The sequence below is a fragment of the Geotrypetes seraphini genome, chromosome 4 (genome assembly GCF_902459505.1).
Source record: "Geotrypetes seraphini chromosome 4, aGeoSer1.1, whole genome shotgun sequence".
NCBI classification, from domain to species: Eukaryota; Metazoa; Chordata; class Amphibia; order Gymnophiona; family Dermophiidae; genus Geotrypetes; species Geotrypetes seraphini.
This window is the reverse complement of record NC_047087.1, coordinates 11,698,897-11,719,609: the sequence shown is the minus strand read 5'-3', so window position 1 is coordinate 11,719,609 and position 20,713 is coordinate 11,698,897. Positions and strand designations below refer to the sequence as shown.

General features: G+C 45.3%; 1 protein-coding gene across 3 annotated transcripts in view; it reads left to right on the top strand.

Moving 5' to 3' along the window:
* The window catches only part of BANP (BTG3 associated nuclear protein), a 607,582-nt gene that overhangs the window by 555,292 nt on the left and 31,577 nt on the right, over nucleotides 1–20,713 (top strand). For all 3 annotated transcript variants that reach the window (XM_033941785.1, XM_033941784.1, XM_033941783.1), the window contains one exon: nucleotides 15,732–15,875. In XM_033941785.1, the coding sequence (XP_033797676.1) occupies nucleotides 15,732–15,875 (144 nt within the window). The remainder of the gene's footprint in view (nucleotides 1–15,731; nucleotides 15,876–20,713) is intronic.

Here is a 20,713-nt window from a genome sequence, read left to right as displayed (position 1 = left end):
ATCGAATCTCGGCGAGAAGGAGAATTAGAAGTCCTTGAGCATGCACACATGCATGCTCAAGGCCGGGGTGCCGGTTTGAGCGGGGGGGCCTTTGCGAGTGGGGGGAGCAATGCCAGTTATCGGGGGAGGGGAGGTGCTTGCAAATCGAGTCAACACTCGGTTTGCGAGACACGTTTTGCAAGAATGTTTTGCTCGTCTTGCAAAACACTCGCAAACCGGGTTACTCACAAACTGAGGTTTGACTGTACATATTCAGGTCTTCCAACCTCCTCTTGTACGTCTTTGGTGCAAGCTCCATGCCATACCAAAGAGGGTTTGGATGAGCAATTCATAGTTGTAGCTCAGGTCAACAAATTGCAGATATGATAGTTCACAATCACAGCAAGCATAAAAAAAACCTGGTACAATTGACATCTGCGGATTCTGTAAGAAAGCTGGAAACAGTTTTGTATCTTGTAGTTGGCTGTGAATTTCTGATGGCAGAAAAAATCTATACGGAAAGTGACACATCTCATCCATTGGAAACTTTGTAAACAGTACAGCGTTTCTGTACCAGAAAAGCACAAAAACCATGAACTGAAGATAATTATGAAGAATTAGCTTTTGGGACATTCCCATTCCAACCAGTACAAAGCTGGATGCCAAAAAAATATAGTGATGAAGGAGAAAAGCACAAGAAATTGCATTGATGATAGAGGTGTCAGTACTGTGAATCATATGGAAAGAGAGAAAATATTAAAAGTACCAAGAAATACAGTTGGAGACCAAGAAAATGAGACAGAAATTATTTTCCATCATTTTGAGGCAGACTACATAGGTTATATGGTCTTTATCTGCCTTCATTTTTTCTCTGTTTCTATAATTAAAAGGAATTTTCATGCACACCTTGATAAGTTGCCTATACATGTTACATTTTATGAACTCCAGAAAGAAGCACTTTTTGACACAATGCAATTACTGTAGCATTAGCAGTATATTTGAGAAACTGAGATAGCAAGTGAGTAATTGGAAAATTCCAAAACTCTTAAATTCTTAGACCTAACCAAATTCTCTATAGACTCATGTTTGTCGGTATGCAGTGAAACTACCTTTGATATTTGGAGTAACAACAACTTGTATTGAAGCCACCTATTTATTTAACTTAGATAAATGAGTTTCATAAATCCCATATTTTTATCTTGTTACTCAAATTTATCAACACTCTCTTTAGAGAATTCACATACCGGACTAATAATACATACCTTTAAGCAATGCTTCAGTTCATGAAAAAGACTTGGGAGTAATGGTCAACAAGTCAAAGAAAACTGTCCGCGCAATGTGCGGTGGCAGCGAAAAGGGCAAACAATGCTAGGAATGATTAAGAAGGGGATCACGAACAGATCGGAGTAGGCTATCATGCCGCTGTACCGGGCCATGGTACGCCCTCATCTTGAATACTGCATCCAGCACTGGTCACCGTACATGAAGAAGAACACAGTACTACCCAAAAGGGTCCAGAGAAGAATGACTAAAATGGTTAAGGGGCTGGAGGAGTTGCTGTACAGTGAGAGATTAGAGAAACTGGGCCTCTTCTCCCTTGAAAAAAGGAGACTGAGAGGGGACATGATCGAAACATTCAAGATAATGAAAGGAATAGACTTAGTAGATAAAGACAGGTTGTTCACCCTCTCCAAGGTAGAGAAAACGAGAGGGAACTCTCTAAAGTTAAAAGGGAATAGATTCCGTACAATCGTAAGGAAGTTCTGCTTCACCCAGAGAGTGGTAGAAAACTGTAATGCTCTTCCGGAGGCTGCTATAGGGGAAAACACCCTCCAAGGATTCAAGACAAAGTTAGACAAGTTTCTGCTGAACCAGAACGTACGCAAGTAAGGCTAGTCTCAGTTAGGGCACTGGTCTTTGACCTAAGGGCCGCCACGTGAGTGGACTGCTAGGCACGATGGACCACTGGTCTGACCCAGCAGTGGCAATTCTTATGTTCTTATGTACTTTGATAGTGTTCCACACAGACGTCTAATAAATAAACTAAGTGGCGTCGGGATGGGTCCCAAAGTGATGGGCTGTGTCAAGAACTGGTTGAGTGGAAGGTGACAGAGGGTAGTAATCAATGGAGATTGCTCTGAGGAAAGGGATGTTACCAGTGGTGTGCCTCAAAGTTCTGTTCTTGGGCCTATTCATTTTAACATATTTATAAACAATATTGCTACAGGGCTGTCAGGTAAGATTTGCCTCTTTGCAGATGATACAAAAATCTGCAAATAATATTTGGGTTGGTTCTGCCCCTACCCCCGCATCCCCCCAGCTATTTTAAACCCTGTAAGCCCTCCCCCTTTAGCCCCCCCCCCCCCTTGTAAGCCTTACCTGATGGGTTAGCACGGTGTTTTTCAACTTTTTTACACCTATGGACCGGCAGAAATAAAAAAATTATTCTGTGGACCGGCATCGGTCCATGGACCGGCTGTTGAAGAACACTGGGCTAAGTCGTGGGCCAGACCTCGCCCATCTCTACTCAATCTCCATCCCAGACCCCGCCCCCATAATAGTACTAATTGCACTTGCACATCCCGTGCCTCATCTGGAAGCCTTCCCTCTGATGTTGCAATGTCAGAGAGAAAGCTTCAGGCAGGCTCTGGCGGCTTGAACAAATTACACTGTAACGTGCCACGAAGGTAAGAGGGAGGGAGATGGTCGGAGCGTGCGAGGGGTGCTGAAGGGCAGGGAAAGGAACAGACAATGAAGGGAGTGGCGAGAGGTTCAGGCGCAGGATGCCCGTAGGAGCCACTGCCCATGGCTTTATGCACTGAATCAATTAGGAAGAGGGAGCTGACTCGAAGATAACGCCACATCGATCGCACTGTAGTCCGGAGGTTGAAGAATACTGTTTTGGGCCTGATGCACGTGCTGGCCCTGTGGACCGGCAGGGAATTTCTGTGGTCCGGCACTGGTCCGTGGACCGGTGGTTGAAGAACACTGGCCTAGCGGGTTTTCAGAGCAGGAGCGATCTTCCCATGCTCCTGCCCCGTGCAGATCGCTCATAGGAAATGGCTGCCTTGAGCTCCTATAGTCTCTCGAGACTACGACGGGAGCTCAAGGCAGCAATTTCCTATGAGCGATCTACACAGGGCAGGAGCGTGGGAAGATCGCTCCTGCCCCGAAAACCTGCTAGACCACCAGGTAAGGCTTAAAGGAGGGAGGGGGGCTTACAGGGCTTAAAATAGCCTGAAAAAATAAATGGGTTTTTGGGTTTAAAACCGCGGATTCGGAGGGGGAAGTGTAACCTGTATTAACGTTATCAACCTTTATTAATGATATCTGCTTAGGGGTACTTTTACTAAACTGTGTTAGGAGCTAATGCATACCTAAAGCAGCAAAACATGGAATACTGATTGATTTCTTTGACTGGGTAATCAAACCGTTGGATATGGCAGAGGTGCTAGATATCATATACTGAGATTTTAGAAAAGCCTTTGACACAGTGTCACATAGGTGGTTGATAAATAAACTGCCTTCAGTAAAGGACTTAAAGTGACAGACTGGAACCAGGAGTTCCAGGCAAATACTGACTATAATTAAGGAAGAAACTAAGGATTTTAACACTGATGTTGTTATCCATCTGGGAACAAATGACCTGGCCAACAACTCCACACTTGCAGCACAGAAAGCTTTTCGGGAGCTTGGTGAGGGCGTGAAACCTTTTGTAAAGACTTTAGCTTTTTCTGAAATACTGCCTGCATATGGAAAAGGAGAGCAAAGAGTGAAAAACACAGAGGACTTTAATAGATGGCTCAGAGCCTGGTGTCATCAAGAAGGCTTCAGGTACATAGGAGGATGGGGAAATACATGGAAGGACAAGAAGCTATATTGCACTGATGGGCTACATATTACTACAGCAGGAAAAAGAAACCTTGCAGAGAAATTTAGACAATATTTTTCTAGGCATTTAAACTAGAAGGTGGGGGTGGTGTATGTACGAAGGACAATTATAGAGACCACCCCCGGCAAAAGAAAAGATGTGATAGTAGTAAAGGCTGCAACATAAGCAATATCAGCAACTCATTTCTTAGTATTGCAACGGAAAGTGAAACGACACAAAAATCCATACAAAAAAGGAGATTATCGCTGAAAAATAGCTGGAAAGCGATGACCACAAATGCTCGCAGTCTAAGCAACAAAGTTCATGATCTGCTAGCCCTGATATTAGAGGCAGATCTAGATATTGTTGCTATCACAGAGACATGGTTCAGTGAATCACATGGATGGGATGCAAACATACCGGGATATAATCTTTTTAGGAAGGACAGAGATGGTCATAAAGGTGGAGGAGTAGCTCTCAATGTAAAGATCAATATCCAAGCGACCGAAATGCAAGGGACCTGGGGAGAGGAAGAAGCGATATGGATTGCTCTGAAAAGAGAAGATGGAACTTCTATCTACGTGGGTGTAGTCTACAGACCTCCGACTCAATCGCAGCAAATTGATAAGGATCTGATTGTGGATATCCAAAAGTTTGGAAGGAAAGAGGAGGTTCTGCTGTTGGGAGATTTCAACCTGCCGGATGCGGACTGGAATGTTCTGTCTGCGGAATCGGAAAGAAGTAGGGAGATTGTGGATGCTTTTCAAGAGGCTCTGCTCAGACAAATGGTGACGGAACCCACAAGGGAAAAAGCGATATTGGATCTGGTCCTCACAAATGGAGAGAGTATCTCTAATGTTCGAGTGGGTGCTCACCTGGGTAGTAGCGATCATCAAACGGTTTGGTTTGATATAACGGCTAAAGTGGAGAGCGGCCGCACGATACTTAAAGTCCTAGATTTCAAACGTACGGACTTTAATGCAATGGGAAAGTACCTGAAGAAAGAGCTGTTAGGATGGGAGGACATAAGAGAAGTGGAAAGACAGTGGTCTAAGCTGAAAGGAGCGATAAAAATGGCTACGGACCTTTATGTGAAGAAAATCAATAAAAACAAGAGAAAAAGGAAGCCGATATGGTTCTCCAACCTAGTGGCTGAGAAAATAAAGGCGAAAGAGTTGGCGTTCATGAAATATAAAAAAACCCAAGAAGAGGAGAGCAGAAAGGACTACAGGGTGAAACTGAAAGAAGCCAAGAGAGATACGTTTGGCGAAGGCACAGGCGGAAGAACAAATGGCTAAAAATGTAAAAAAGGGAGATAAAAATTTTTTCAGATATATTAGTGAAAGGAGGAAGATAAAAAATGGAATTTCTAGGCTAAAAGATGCTGGGAACAAATATGTGGAGAGTGATGAGGAGAAAGCAAATGTGCTAAACAAATACTTCTGTTCTGTGTTCACAGAAGAAAATCCTGGAGAAGGACCGAGATTGTCTGGCAAAGTTACACGAGAAAATGGAGTAGATTCTGCGCCGTTCACGGAGGAGGGTGTTTATGAGCAACTTGAAAAACTGAAGGTGGACAAAGCGATGGGACCAGACGGGATCCATCCCAGGATACTAAGGGAGCTCAGAGAGGTTCTGGCGAGTCCTATTAAAGACTTGTTCAACAAATCTCTGGAGACGGGAGTGATTCCTGGGGATTGGAGGAGAGCGGATGTGGTCCCTATTCATAAAAGTGGTCACAGGGATGAAGCAGGAAACTACAGGCCGGTGAGCCTCACTTCAGTTGTTGGAAAAATAATGGAAATGTTGCTGAAAGAAAGGATAGTGTATTTCCTTGAATCTAATGGGTTACAGGATCCGAGGCAACATGGCTTTACAAAAGGTAAATCGTGCCAAACGAACCTGATTGAACTTTTTGATTGGGTAACCAGAGAGCTGGATCGAGGACATATGCTAGATGTAATTTACTTGGATTTCAGCAAAGCCTTTGATACAGTTCCTCATAGGAGGCTGTTGAACAAACTTGAAGGGCTGAAGTTAGGACCCAAAGTGGTGAACTGGGTCAGAAACTGGCTGTCGGACAGACGCCAGAGGGTGGTGATTAATGGAAGTCGCTCGAAGGAAGGAAAGGTGACTAGTGGAGTCCCTCAGGGTTCGGTGCTGGGGCCAATCCTGTTCAATATGTATGTAAGTGACATTGCTGAAGGGTTAGAAGGAAAAGTGTGCCTTTTTGCAGATGATACCAAGATTTGTAACAGAGTAGACACCGAAGAGGGAGTGGAGAATATGAAAAAGGATCTGCAAAAGTTAGAGGAATGGTCTAATGCCTGGCAACTAAAATTCAATGCAAAGAAATGCAGAGTAATGCATTTGGGGATTAATAATAGGAAGGAACCGTATATGCTGGGAGGAGAGAAGCTGATATGCACGGACGGGGAGAGGGACCTTGGGGTGATAGTGTCCGAAGATCTAAAGGCGAAAAAACAGTGTGACAAAGCAGTGGCTGCTGCCAGAAGGATTCTGGGCTGTATAAAGAGAGGCGTAGTCAGTAGAAGGAAGAAGGTGTTGATGCCCCTGTACAGGTCATTGGTGAGGCCCCACTTGGAGTATTGTGTTCAGTTTTGGAGACCGTATCTGGCGAAAGACGTAAGAAGACTTGAGGCGGTCCAGAGGAGGGCGACGAAAATGATAGGAGGCTAGCGCCAGAAGACGTATGAGGAGAGACTGGAAGCCCTGAATATGTATACCCTAGAGGAAAGGAGAGACAGGGGAGATATGATTCAGACGTTCAAATACTTAAAGGGTATTAACGTAGAACAAAATCTTTTCCAGAGAAAGGAAAATGGTAAAACCAGAGGACATAATTTGAGGTTGAGGGGTGGTAGATTCAGGGGCAATGTTAGGAAATTCTATTTTACGGAGAGGGTGGTGGATGCCTGGAATGCGCTCCAGAGAGAGGTGGTGGAGAGTAAAATTGTGACTGAGTTCAAAGAAGCGTGGTATGAACACAGAAGATTTAGAATCAGAAAATAATATTAAATATTGAACTAAGGCCAGTTACTGGGCAGACTTGCACGGTCTGTGTCTGTGTATGGCCGTTTGGTGGAGGATGGGCAGGGGAGGGCTTCAATGGCTGGGAAGGTGTAGATGGGCTGGAGTAAGTCTTAACAGAGATTTCGGCAGTTGGAACCCAAGCATAGTACCGGATAAAGCTTTGGATTCTTGCCCAGAAATAGCTAAGAAGAAAAAAAAAAAAAAAAAATTTAAATTGAATCAGGTTGGGCAGACTGGATGGACCATTCGGGTCTTTATCTGCCGTCATCTACTATGTTACTATGTAAAAACAGGTTAAGTGAAAGAAGACAAAGGGTAGTGGCAAATGGAGTTTTTTCCATGGAAAAGGATGTTGTTAGTGGAGTGCCACAGGGATCTGTCCTTGTGCCAGCTCTTTTTAACATCTTTATGAGTGATATTGCGGAATTACTGGCTGGTAGTTTGTCTTTTTATGGATGATAGCAAACTCTGTAATAGGGTAGATGCCTCGGAGGGTGTGGATGACATGAGGCATGATCTACTGAAGTGTGAAGAATGGTTCAATAACTGGCAACTAAGATTTAATGCTAAAAAGTGCAGGGTCGTGCACTTGGGCTGCAAAAATCTTAGAGAACAGTATAGTATAGGGGGTGAAGTATTTCTGTGTTTGAAAGAAGAGCAGGTCTTGTGGGTGTGACTGTGTCTGATGATCTTAAGGTGGCAAAACAGGGAGAAAAGGATGATGGTCAAAGCCAGGAGGATGCTCAGGTACGTAGGGAGAGGAATGGCCAGTAAGAAAAAGGAGGTATTGATGCCCTTGTATAAGACTCTGGTGAGGCCCAATTTGAAATACTGTTTGCAATTCTGGAGACTGCACCTTCAAATAGATATAAATAGGATGGAGTCAGTCCAGACAGCCGCTACAAAACTAGTTAGTGGTCTTTGTCATAAAACATATGGAGACAGACTTATAGACCTTAATATACGAGACTTATAGAACTTAATATATATACTCTGGAAGAAAGGCGACATAGAGGGGATATGATAGAGACGTTTAAATATCTTCATGGCATTAATATACAGAAAGTGAGTTTTTCAAATGAGGGAAAACTTCAGAATGAGAGGGCATATGATGAAGTTAAGAGATGATTGGCTTAGGAGTAATCTAAGGAAATTCTTTTTACAGAAAGGGTGATAGATGTGTGTAATAGTCTCCTGGTAAAGGGGGTAGAGATAAAGACTGTCTGAATTCAAGAAAGTATGGGACAGGCATGTGGAATCTTTTAGGGAGAGGAGGAGATAGTGGATACTATAGATGGGCAGACTAGATGGACCATTTGGTCTTTATCTGCCATTATGTTTCTATGATTCCTTCCTTGCTCTGGTCAAAGGTGCCCAATTATCTCTCCAATGCTGACATAAGTGCTGCTCCCCCCTCAAGCCAAAGATTTTAACTTGCACTGCATGCCTTGGCTTGCCAAAAAAGACAAACAACCCTACAGTAAATACACAACAAAGAAGAACTAGGGAAGGAATTGTGCACATTAACCCGAGATAAAGCAGACTTTATTGAATACAAACAACTATTGTAATGCAAAACATACCATATAAAATATCTTGTAATTTCTTCCAGACCCGGTCATATTTTATATGTTTTGCATGTAATTGTTGTTTGTATTCAATAAACTATGCTTTATCTCAGGTTGACGCACACAGTTCCTTGCCTACTTCTTCTTTGATACCTTGGCTTGCCCCCATGCCCTACCCAAGCCTCACCCTACTTTTGTCTCCCCAAACATCTGGGTCATCGACCGCCTATGCTTCTACAGTTCAGGGTACCTTACGTTTTAGACAACTTGCAAATGTCAGTGCATACCTTCACCCGGGCTCTGAAAACTGTCTCTGCCCATGCCCAGCTGCTGTTGGCTCAACGTTTCTGTATGACAGCACACAGGGCTAGCCCTGCATGCATTTCATAGTGCTCTATCTTTTCCCCTGATTACAGCTTACTGGCCTGGTTTCAAAGAGAGAGAAATGAGCAGTCCATAAAATCTTTGACCCGCCCCTGTGGCTTAAATCTGGCATTTCAAATTAAGTTAAAGGCAGCTTCGATGCTAATGCAATAACAAATGGAGTGCTCAAGAACCCTAGGAAGCTTTGCTTATGGCACAAATAAGCTTTGTACTGTACAGTGTGTGGTTTTAGCCTTCACCGAGATTCATCTGAAATATATTAACCATTGTGAGAAGGTGAACAAAGGGAAAAGTGCAGAGAAAGAAGCTGTCTGTCAAGCCTCAAACAAAATAGCTACCACTGAAAGTGCTGCCAAAAGCACTGATGGCGATGGGTGTGAATAAAAAGAAATGGGGCAGAACGTTTGAGCTCCCTCCAGCATGCTGACAATAACTGCAGTGGATGCTTTTCTACCTCAGCAGTGGCTTGGCTCCCCTGCTCTTTCCATTCGTATCAATGCAAAACACATGCCACTACTCTAACACCTTCTCAGTGCTGGAGTTTTCCTTGGCACGATTGGCAAAGCTACTGAGTGCAGACATAGTAACTGGAATCATCCACAATGAGCTTAAGTGGAAAGCTCAACTGAATTTATTTGCATTCCTAATCTAGAAAAACAAGGAGATTTAAAGTATTTAGGGCTGAACTCAGAGGCTTTTCTGTCTCAGTTTCATGTCAGGCAAGTTAAAGAGAAGTACCCAGATGGCCATTAGGAATAGAGAATGACACAGGGGAAAAATTTGCCCCCGTCCCCGCGACCACCGTCCCTGTCCCCACGACCACTGTCCTCACCCCGTCCCCACGACTACTGTCCCTGCAGCATCCATACAAGCCTCAGTACTGCAATATTTAGCTTATTCCTTCCTTATAAATCAAAGTTCTGGCTGCTGAACTAGAGAAAGAGATATTCAGCTGGCAGGGCTTTGCTTATAAATTTTTATCAACACAACTAATATACTACTTTATCCTAAAGCAAAAAAAAAAAAAAAAGGAAATAGAATTTTTTTTCTATCTTTGTTGTCTGGTTTCTGCCTTCCTCATCTTCTCCTCATTCAATTCCTTCCATCCACTGTCTGCCTTCTCTCTGTGTCTTCCATTTGCACTGTTACTGTGCCTCTCCTTTCCTAACCCTCCCTCTACCCTTCCCCCCCAATTGGTCTGGCATCCATCTTCTTCCCTCCGCTCCCCCCATAGTCTGGCATCTCTATCTTCTTCCCTTCCAGTGTCTTTTCCCCACTCTCTCTTCCCCATTTCCCTTTAGCGTCTTCCCCCCACTCTCTATTCCCCATTTCCCTTTAGCGTCTTCTCACCACTCTCTCTTCCACATTTTCCTTCAGTGTCTTCTCCCCACTCTCTCTTCCACATTTCCCTTCAGCATCTGTTCCTCTGCACCCTTCTTCAATGTCTGTTCCATTCTTTTCCACCACCACCCTTTCCTCTCGCCACCCCCTTCGTTGTCTGTTCCTATCCCCTGCCCTTCAGCACCCCTCGCACGCTCCGACCATCTCCCTCCCTCCCTCTTACCTTCGTGGCATGTTATAGTGTAATTTGTTCAAGCCGCCAGAGCCTGCTGAAGCCTTCTCTCTGACAATGCAACGTTAGAGGGAAGGCTTCCAGATGAGGCACGGGATGTGCAAGTGCAATTAGTACTATTATGGGGGCGGGGTCTGGGATGGAGATTGGGTAAAGATGGGCGGGGTCTGGCCCACGACTTAGCCCAGTGTTCTTCAACAGCCAGTCCATGGACCGATGCCAGTCCACAGAATAATTATTTTATTTCTGACGGTCCATAGGTGTAACCCATCAGGTAAGGCTTAAGGGGGGGTGTCTTACAGGGCTTAAAATAGCCGGGGGGAAGCGGGGTTTAGGGGCAGAACCGGCACAAATATTATTTGCAGTTTTTTAATATTCGCGGGCCAGGTCTGCCCCTAACCCCTGTGGATACAGAGGGAGAAGTGCAGTCAGTAAGGCCCTTTAGACTGCAAGTCTTCTCTGTTGCAGGCATTTCTCTAGTGTGCCTGATGTAATGCATATTGAACTATCCCTGAAAAGAAGTAAGAAATAGCTAAACAAGCTAGTGTTCAAGAGTTGTATTCTCTACTTTGAGTTAATGTAAAACCTTATGAAGGGAGCTCTGCACTCAAAAGCTAGTTGTAAATGTGATAGGTTAGTCCAATAAAAAGATCTCACTTACAGCTTATTTGTTGACCTTTAATTCTGCACATCCAGGTGGATTACCCTACAAAAGCTAATGTGTCAAGAAGTTGTCTGTTAAAATACATTGAAAATAGGAAAATTTGTTTCATAGATGCCTCTTCCATGGACACAAAGTGGACTGAAGGGATTCTCATATTCCCCATCTTTGACACAATTTATTTTCTGAATTGTATATTGTGGCGAGGCCAGGAGTAAGCCTAGCGCTGGCAACCCGGCTCCCGCCCCAGGCGTAGGACGGAGCGCTCCCAGGAGGACTCCCACTTGATAATCAGTAGAATAATTAGTAGACTGCTTTTTTGGGTAAAGTTCAGCTTTTATCTTTATTACCCCCAGTTCAAAGCACTGGGGTTCCAGTAGTCCCTCGGGCTGAGTGGACTTAAAACAAAGCATACATTCACAAGGCTTCTTCCTTATAATATAGTCCAGCCTGCTGCTCAGGCAAAAAGCCAAAAATAAACCAAAACGTTTTCTCTTTAGTTTTACTGCTTTTGTCTGCAAACACTTCAGGAAGCTTTTTATACCTGACCCACCCGAAGTCCAATGCCCCCACTACCCCTATGCTCCTGGGTAGGGCTAGGGAACTTTATATAACCCAACCTTTTAAGACTTGTGTAAGTCCCCTCCCAAAAGTTCCCTGCTTCAGGGTTACGTGATGTCAGGTCTCTGAGTTCTGTGCAAGCTTCTCGGGAAAGTTAATTATGGTTCTCACCTCCTTCCCTTTATCTACAATGCCTCTCTCTCAGGCTCTAATTGATGCATTCACAAATGCTTACAGTTCTGCCTAAGGGAGAAAGAACGCTACACAAAATACATTCATTTTCATTCCCCTCCCCCATTCATACCTTATTGACTGTGATTCTACAGGAGATCCCAGGCTGCTAGATCGCACTCCATTTCACTGCTTCCAGATAGCTCTCCCTCTAATTCCATTAGGGACTCTTCGCTTTCTGAGACCAGGTAAGAACTCCCTTCAGGGGCAGCTAACGGCTGTGGAAGCCTTTCTCCTCCCTGGAACTTCTGCTTAGGAGTCAGAAGTCTGTTAGCTCGGGAGGGTTGAAAGACAGCCTGTGCTTTAGCTCTGGTCTGAGACAGAGAACTCCTAGCAGGCTCCTTCCTGCTCAGCACGGCACTTCTAGTTCTAGCAGTTCCTGAATTCCCTCCTGAATTCTCCCCTGCATTCCTCCCTGCGTTCTCTGTATTCTTCCCTGCATTCTTCCCTGCGTTCTCTGTATTCTTCCCTGCATTCTCTCGAGTGTTCCCAGCTGTGCTGATTTTATGCTGCAGGCTTGTTCCCACTCTCCCTCTGGGTTCGTCCTGCCTGTCAGCCTCACCCCTCTCATTAACCATGCCTGTGCTGGTTTTCTTTACTAGAGGTTTTGTTGCAGAACTGCCCAAGGTGTTATAAAAGGGATTATAGTGCCCTAAACCAGATGTTGTGGTTTCTGCCCTTCTCTCTCTGCCTTGCCCTGCCTGTTGGCTCTTGGTGATAGGAACAGGGTTACTTGGCAGCTTCCTGGGCTTAGGGATAGGGGCAGCCCTTTGCAAAGCAGGGTTTAAACCCGGGTTTAAACTGCTGACAGGCGCTTCCCTGTCACATACCCCCCCCCCCCCTCAAAACACTATCAGTCCTTTTATCCTTGGGCAGGGGTTCTTCCCCTTCCTCCAGTCGTGACAGAATGTCCATGTTCTGCTTTCCCCAGGTTTGAGCTTCATCCACCCCAGTGGAACCCCAACCCTGGTTTCCTCGACCTGTTTCCTCTAACCTCTCTTCTTCCTGCAGATCTGGAAGGAAAACCTTCTCACAAATTAATTGGGCTATTCGGTCTCCTTCCCTTATCCTATAATCTTCCTCCCCTAAATTGAAGAGGAGTATTTTTAGGGGCCCCCTATAGTCGGGGTCCACTACCCCTGCTCCCACACATAGCCCATGCTTAAGTGCCAATCTGGATCGAGGTGCTATTCTCCCGTAGCAACCCGGAGGTAAAGATACTTGTAAATCTGTGTTTATGACCTCCCGGCCTCCCTTGGGTATTATTCTTTCTTGGGCACTGCTTAAATCAAAACCTGCGGCTTGGCTTGTAGCCTTATAGGGAGATCTCGCCCTATTAGACAGCCGCACAAACTTTAATCTTACCTCGCAGCTCTCCTTCTCAACAAGCCCCAGATCTACCACTCTTTCCCTCTCCTCCTGGTCTCGGATCCCGTCTGACTGTTCTTTAGGAACGGGTCTGGAATGACAGGGCTTACATTCGTGGTACCAGATTTTAACTTCTTGTGGTAAAGAAGGCCAATAAAACTGAGCCTTCGCCTGGCTCAGGGTTTGGGCCTCCGAAAGGTGACTCGTCTTGGGGTTCAGATGGGCGACCCCAAACATCCTCCTCCTAAAGGATTGGGGCACTACCAGATGTCTATGTTGCCTCCCCGTTTCCTTATCCCAAGTCATGATGGTGATGTTTAATGGCACTACTCAGTCAAGTGCTTTTGAATAGCAACAGCCAGCCAGCTGAGCAGGAGAATCTCCTTCCCAGTTAAACGGTTTTGAATATTGACCCCCAAGGTTTTTGTTTGATTTTTGTAAAGATTGGAATAAAGAAAGGTTCCTATACTCCGAGCAATTAAATTATGGCATCTTGAATGTAGTGCCCCCATAACAACTCTGTTCTAGATATCCATTTTCAATTAGCAGCAACAGAATATCAAAATTTATGTTTATGTTTATTGAAAGCTTTTATACTGCTACTAATGATGGGGGGAGTCAATTCAGAGCAGTTTACATGAGCTTCTGTAATGGTGTTACAATACAGAGTTAGCAGTTTTTGAGATGGTTGTCAATACAGACACATTTATACCATAATCAAGTCATCCTACGTATCTATCATAATAAAACCCTAGCCATGCATGTGCACTTGAAACACCGTGCCTCTGCATGTGCAGTAGAAGAACCGCCAAGCAGGGAAGCATCGGAACCGCCTAGCAGGGAAGCATTTCATCACAGTGGCAGCAGTCCTGACCCACCATCCCTCATTCCTTACCCAAAGCAGCAGTGGCAGTGCTGTAAACAGGCTTTTCTTGGCAAGCCCTGGCAGGGCCTTTCCTCTGCTGCATCACTTCGGATGCGGTAGAGGAAAGGCCCTGTCGGGGCTGGCCATGAACAGCCTGTTTACAGCGCTGCCACTGCTGCTTTGGGTAAGGAAGGGGGGCTGCGGGTCAGGACTGCAGCCACTGCTACTGCTTTGGGGCACAGAGGGAGGGAGGAGGGGTTGGTAGTTCAGGACCACTGCTGCTGCCTTGGGTAAGTAACGGGAGTCCAGGAGACCAGACCCACGTGGAGGGAGGGCAGATTTGTGGGGGCGGTGGATCAGGTGTGTGTATATGGAGGGTCCTTCAGGATGAAGGGCTGGGGAGGGGCAGCCTGTCCAAAGATTCAGTGCAGTGGTCAAGGAGGAGGTAGGTGGGGGGTTGGGGATGGGGTTTGAATTGGTGCAGGCTCTGGTGTTGGGGTGCGGTTGGGTGAAGAGGGTTAAAGTAATGGGGAGGGGGAGAGTTGCAGTACCATGGGGAGGGGGAGGGGCAGGGGAGAGACAAGAGAGAAATTGGTCCTGGGGTGGGGTACAAGAGAAAGGGCAAAAAAGGAAGAGAAGGTGGGTGGGGGTAGAATATAGGGACAGGAAGAATGGCCTTGGAGGCAATGGAAGGAAGGATAGATAGGAATGGAGCTGGGACTGAAAGGGTGTTAAATGCAGTGGAGGATCGATGAGGGCCAAAAGAGTGCAGAGGACTAAGGAAATGGTGATAGATAGCATCGGGAGCCAATAGAAAAAAGAAAGAAAGAAAGACATAAAGACAGACAGGGGGCAGGGAGAGAGACAGGAAGAAAGAAAGAAAGATAGATATATGGGGCAGGGAGAGAGACAGAAAGAGAGAAAGAAAGAAAAATAGATAGATGGAACCAGGGAGAGTGATAGAAAGTGAGAAAGAAAGAAAAATAGATAGTCGGGGCAGGGAGAGAGACAGAAAGAAAGAAAAACGGGGTCAGGGAGAGAGACAGAAAAAAAAAAAGAAAGACAGGGGCAAGGAGAGAGACAGAAAGAAAGAAATTCTACACATCTATTCTAGCACCCCTTAATGTAATGGGTTTAAACACTAGTATACACATATAATACTAGTAATTAATTTAAAAAGTAACAACTAACACATTTGTGGTAACCACATTTATTTGTAATATATTTGTATTTATTTATATACTACCAATTGTCTAAGTGGTCCCTATCTATCCCAGTGGGCTCACAATCTATCTAATGTACCTGGGACAGTGGAGAATTAAGTGACTTGCCCAGGATCAAATGGAGCAGCGTGGGTCTTGAACCCACAACCTCAGGGTGTTGGGCTGTAGCTCTAACCACTAGGCCACTCCTTCCTAGGCATCTGAGCTTTCATGTCAGATGGAATACTTAAAAACTTATATTGTTTACAAATTAGCCATATTTTTGGAAACCCTGAGCGTCACTCAAGGGGCAAATTGGCTTCCACACATTTCTGTGAAACTGGTTGCAAGTATGTTTACAGTACAGTTTTTATCAGAAGCCAAGTCCCAGTAATTGTGTTGCTTTATTTGCAGGTGTTACAGGGTGCTCAGCTGATAGCAGTCGCCTCAACTGACCCTACAGCTGGAGGAGTAGATGGGTCCCCTTTGCAAGGAAATGATATCCAGGTCCAGTACGTCCAGTTAGCACCAGTGACTGATCCTTCTGCTACTACACAGGTTTGTACTTTAAAACCAAGTCATTCATCTCCCAGCGTGTTATATGAGCTATTTGTAGTAGTGAGAATTTTGCATAAGGATATGCCTGAAATCCATTCTTTAACAGCAATTTTATTTATTTACTAGTTTTTTAGCCCGTTACATTAACGGGTGCTAGAATAGATGTGTAGACTTAAGCATTTCTTTCTTTCTTTCTGTATGTCTGTCTTTCTTTCTCTCTCCCTGCCCCCTTTCTTTCTTTATGTCTGTCTCTCTCTCCCTGGCCCCCTGTCTGTCTGTCTTTCCTTCCCGCTGTCTGTCTGTATCTATTTATTTCTGTCTCTCCCCCCTGACCAGTAGGAACCCTTCCCTGCTCCCCCTGTCCAGCAGTAGCCCTTCTCCTTTCTTTTGATCTCCCCCCTGTGCAACAGCAGCATTTCTCTTCTCCCCCCACCCCCACCCTAGTCTTCCTTCTCCCTCATTCCCTCTGTCTCCCCAAAAGGGTGCTACTGCAGCACTTCCCCCACGGTCTCACACAGCCATCAGCAGCATTTCTTATTTACCCCTCCTCCCCCCTTCCTGGGTCTCACACAGCCGTCGACAGCGCAGCATTCACAACTCGCTGCTCCTGCTTGCTGTCCTTCGTCGCTGCTGGGTCCCACCTACTTTCTGTTTCTGCGAAGGCAGGACATGGCAGCAAGGAAGCCCCGAAGCAAGCAGGAGCAGTGAGTTGAAGTCTCCCTCTCTGCCCTATCTTCCTTCAATGCCACCCTAGCCAGGAAGCGACTATGGCCATGCTCCGGGGACTCTTAACACAGTGCTTGCTGGCTTCGCTTCTCCTCCCTTCCCCATCTCCGGTTTCGGAGGAACAGGGTCAGGAAGCCGGCAAGCACAGTGTAGTCAGAAGTCAGCCGGCGTCAGAGATCAGGAAATCAGCTGAGGCAGGCACTGTGCATGCGTGGGCACGGCGCCATGGATCATGGACCCACCAACTTTGAAGTCCGCATGCGCGCTAAGGGAATTATTATAGTAAAATTTTAAAATTGCATCCTGCAATTCTAAACGAGTTATAGAAGACATACATAGTAGTTATCGACAGTTACAAACAAATAACATCTTATATAATAACTAGTCTTATAGCCCGTTACATTAACGGGTGCTAGAATATATGTGTGTGTGTCTCTCTTTCTTTCTTTCTCTCTCTCTCTCTCTCTCTCTGTCCTTAGCTGCTTTCTTTCTTTCTGTCTTTCTTTTTCCTTGGCTGTCCATCACCACCCCTTGCCTGCTCCCCCTGTCCATTCTCCCTTCCTTTTACCTCCCCTGTGTCCACCACCACTCCTTCACAGGTCTCCTTATGCAGCAGCACCCCTTCTCCCTTTGTTTTACCTCCCCCCTGTCCAGCAGCACCTTCCTTCTCCCCCTGTCCAACATTAGGCCTCCGTTCCTTTTTCTTCATCCCCTCCTGTCCATCAGCACCTCTTTCCTTCTCCCCCTGTCCAGCAGTAGGCGTCCCTTCCTTTTTATCCCCCCTCATCCTTCTTATCCCTATGATACACTTACCTTGCTCTGCCCCTGATCAGAGGCTCCCGACAGCCGCCCAGTTGCACCCATTGGAAAAGTTCCCTCTGCGGCATCCCTCACCCCTCCTGACGCGACTCCCGCTGTCCCGCACCTGCCCCTGTGTCTTTCTGTGTCCCTTCCTCCCTCTGTCTGTCTGTCCAAAGCAGCATTCCCTCCCCCCACACCATTTCCCTGTGCACTTGCCCCTGTGTCTTTCTTCTTGTCTTTCTGTCTCCCTTCCTCCCTCTGTCTGTCTGTGCAAAGCTGTATTCCCTCCCCCTTCCATTTCCCTCCCCCCACACCAGCTCCCTGTGCCTGCATTAGCGTTTCCTCTACCCTCTTTCCCTTCCCACAGTTGCGACTACAAACGCGGGCCGAGTCCTTTGCCGCCCCCCCCTTCCCTTCCCGCATGCCCGACTACACATGGCGATTCAAGCAGCGTGTGCTGCAGTCTTCACACGCTGCTTCGGGTCCTTCTACTGGCCTGATTTACTCTGGCACGTCCGGAGAAAATCAGGGCAGTAGAAAGGCCCGAAGCAGCGTGTGAAGACTGCTGGACACGCTGCTTAAATCGGCAGTCGGGCCTGCGGTAAGGGAAGAGGGGGGGTGGCAAATGACAGCGGAAAGTTGCTGGGCTCCTCGGTGGGGGCGCTGAGTGGCCGCGATCCCTCTACTCCCAGACCCCCCTCCCCTGGAGGAATGGAGATCGAGTTGCCGCCATTTTGAAGATCGTTCTGCCCTGCTCCTTGCCTTAGTATATTTTTAAGTTGAAAGACACGGTGGCGGCGGCTCCTTTCAAGATCCCCGACTGTATCGGACTTCCGTCGCGTCCGACATCCGTCTCGGGGGAGGAGAGAGAGTGTTTCGGGCGCATGCTGCACTCCTATCTGAGATGCTGTACATCTCACGGAAAACGGACGCACGCTATGGGACTGCGCATGCGCGGCCTAGCGTTTTATTATATTAGATACTTTTAAAATCAATTTCATAAATAAAATCTATTGATACCTCATACTTTAAAACCAACAGTAACTCATAGTCAAACTGTCCCATTTTCAAGAGAAAAAACGTTGAAACAATGCTGTTTTCAGTCATTTACTGAAATTCAGTAAAGATGACACCTCTTTAATTTCAAGTGGTAAGGTGTTCCACCATTGGGCCCCCTGCACCACAATAGCATATTAGCTGAACCTGCTTCAGTGGCATTCACTAGATTGCAATGCACGGATGGGCAAGTATGGACGAAAGAGAGTACTTATCTCGAATGGTTGTTTATTCTGACTTAACTTGTAAACTCAATTTGAGCAGATACTGGCAACCAAATCGTGAGGCTCCCTCAATTAGGCGGGTCGCAGCATTCTATATTAATTGTAATTCTCAAATTGAGTTTTTTGGTAACCCTAAATAAATGGCATTACAATAATCAATTGTGGGGATCAAAATTGCACTTATTACTGTACAAAAGTCATGCAGAGGCAAAAAATCTCTCAGTTTACGAAGCATCCGGTTTGAAAAAGGCTTTGGACACTACTGTTCTTATCTGCAGCTTAAAGGCAGCGTGGAGCCCAAGATCACCCCCAAATATTTACATTCATTAGCTACTGGCACATCCACGCTATCTAAAGTCAATACAGCTGGAACATAGTAGTTTAGTTTCAGATGGTTGATGTCCATCCACTCTTTGATTACTTTGAAATCACAGTTAATCCTGTAGGTGATGCAGCACCCTCTCACATTATAGATAACATAACAACCTAAGAATAGCGATACTGAGTCAGACCAATGGTCCATCTAGCCCAGTATCCTATTTCCAACAGTGGCCAATCCAGGTCACAAGTTCCTGGCAGAATCCCAAATGGTAGCAACCTTCCATGTAGCGATTTCAGGACAGGCAGTTGCTTCCCCCATGCCTGTCTCAATAGCAGACTATAGATTTTTCCTCCAGGAACTTGCCCAAACCTTTTTTTAAACACAGCTATGCTAACTGCTATTACAACATCCTCTGCTCGAAGTATGGGAAACAAGATTCTGGATCTAAAAGCTGTGATGTAAGGAGATGAGTTGGATATAGTGGCGATCACAGAGATGTGGTTCATGGGGAACCATGACTGTCCAAGAAAGACACGGTAGGAAGAAAAGGAGGGGGAGTAGCATTTTATATGTTAAAGATCATATTAAAGCCACACAATTGCAGGATCTACAGGATAAGGAACAGGCACTGTGGATCAATTTGGAATGAAGGAATGGTGAATATATTTGCATTGGTGTGATATACAGGCCTACTTTACAGACGGAAGAATTGGATAAAGATTTAATAGTATACATTCAGAATATATCTAAAAAAGGGGAAGTTTTACTAATAGGTGATTTTAACATGCCGGATGTTGATTGGAGTATCCCTATTGTAGGGTCTTCTAGAAATAGGAGGATTCTGGATTCTCTACAAGGAGAACTGTTCCAGCAGTTGGTAATGGAACCCACGTAGAATGGGGTCTTACTGGACTTAGTGCTTACAAATGGGGAAAGTGTTTCTGATGTTACAGTGGGTGATCATCTGGCATCCAGTGATCATTGCATGGTGTGGTTTAATATTAAGACAGTTATAGAGAGGGCTCATTCAAAAGTAAAGGTTCTAAACTTCCAAAAAACAAACTTTGTTCGGATGGGAGATTACGTCAAAGAATTCTGGAAGGAGTAGAAATGCAGTGGGCAAAACTGAAAGGAGTTATTGTGAGGCAAGTGGACGGCATGCTGATATCTCCTGTTGCTAGATATCTATTACCTGCGGGGGTGTTGAGACATTTTTACTATACATACTCCTCTGCTCATGCTTCTTTTGTATGCTATTTGCATGGTTCTAATGTGGTTAAGCTGAGCAGCTTGGACTTCACTTCACTGCGCATTTCTACTCTCTCTTGACCCCTGTATGATACTGCCTTTGATAATGTCTTTGACACTGTTTTTGTTATTGCTTCATACTGCAGAGGGCAATGGTTGTCCATGTGTTTCTTGTCTTAATAAACATGATATTTAAAAAAAAAAAAAAAAAAAAAGTAAGAGGAAAAGAAGGCCGCTTTGGTTTTCAAAAGTAGGAGCTGAGAAGGTAAGGAATAAGAGGTTAACTTTCATAAACTACAAAAGACCGCAGAAAGAGGAAGACAGACAAAAATATCTGGAAAAGTTAAGAGAGACTGCTTGTGTAGTCAGGAAAGCAAAGATGCAAATGGAAGAAAAAATAGCTGACAGTAAAACAGGGAGACAAGACCATTTTTTAGCTATATCAGTGATAGCAAGATGTT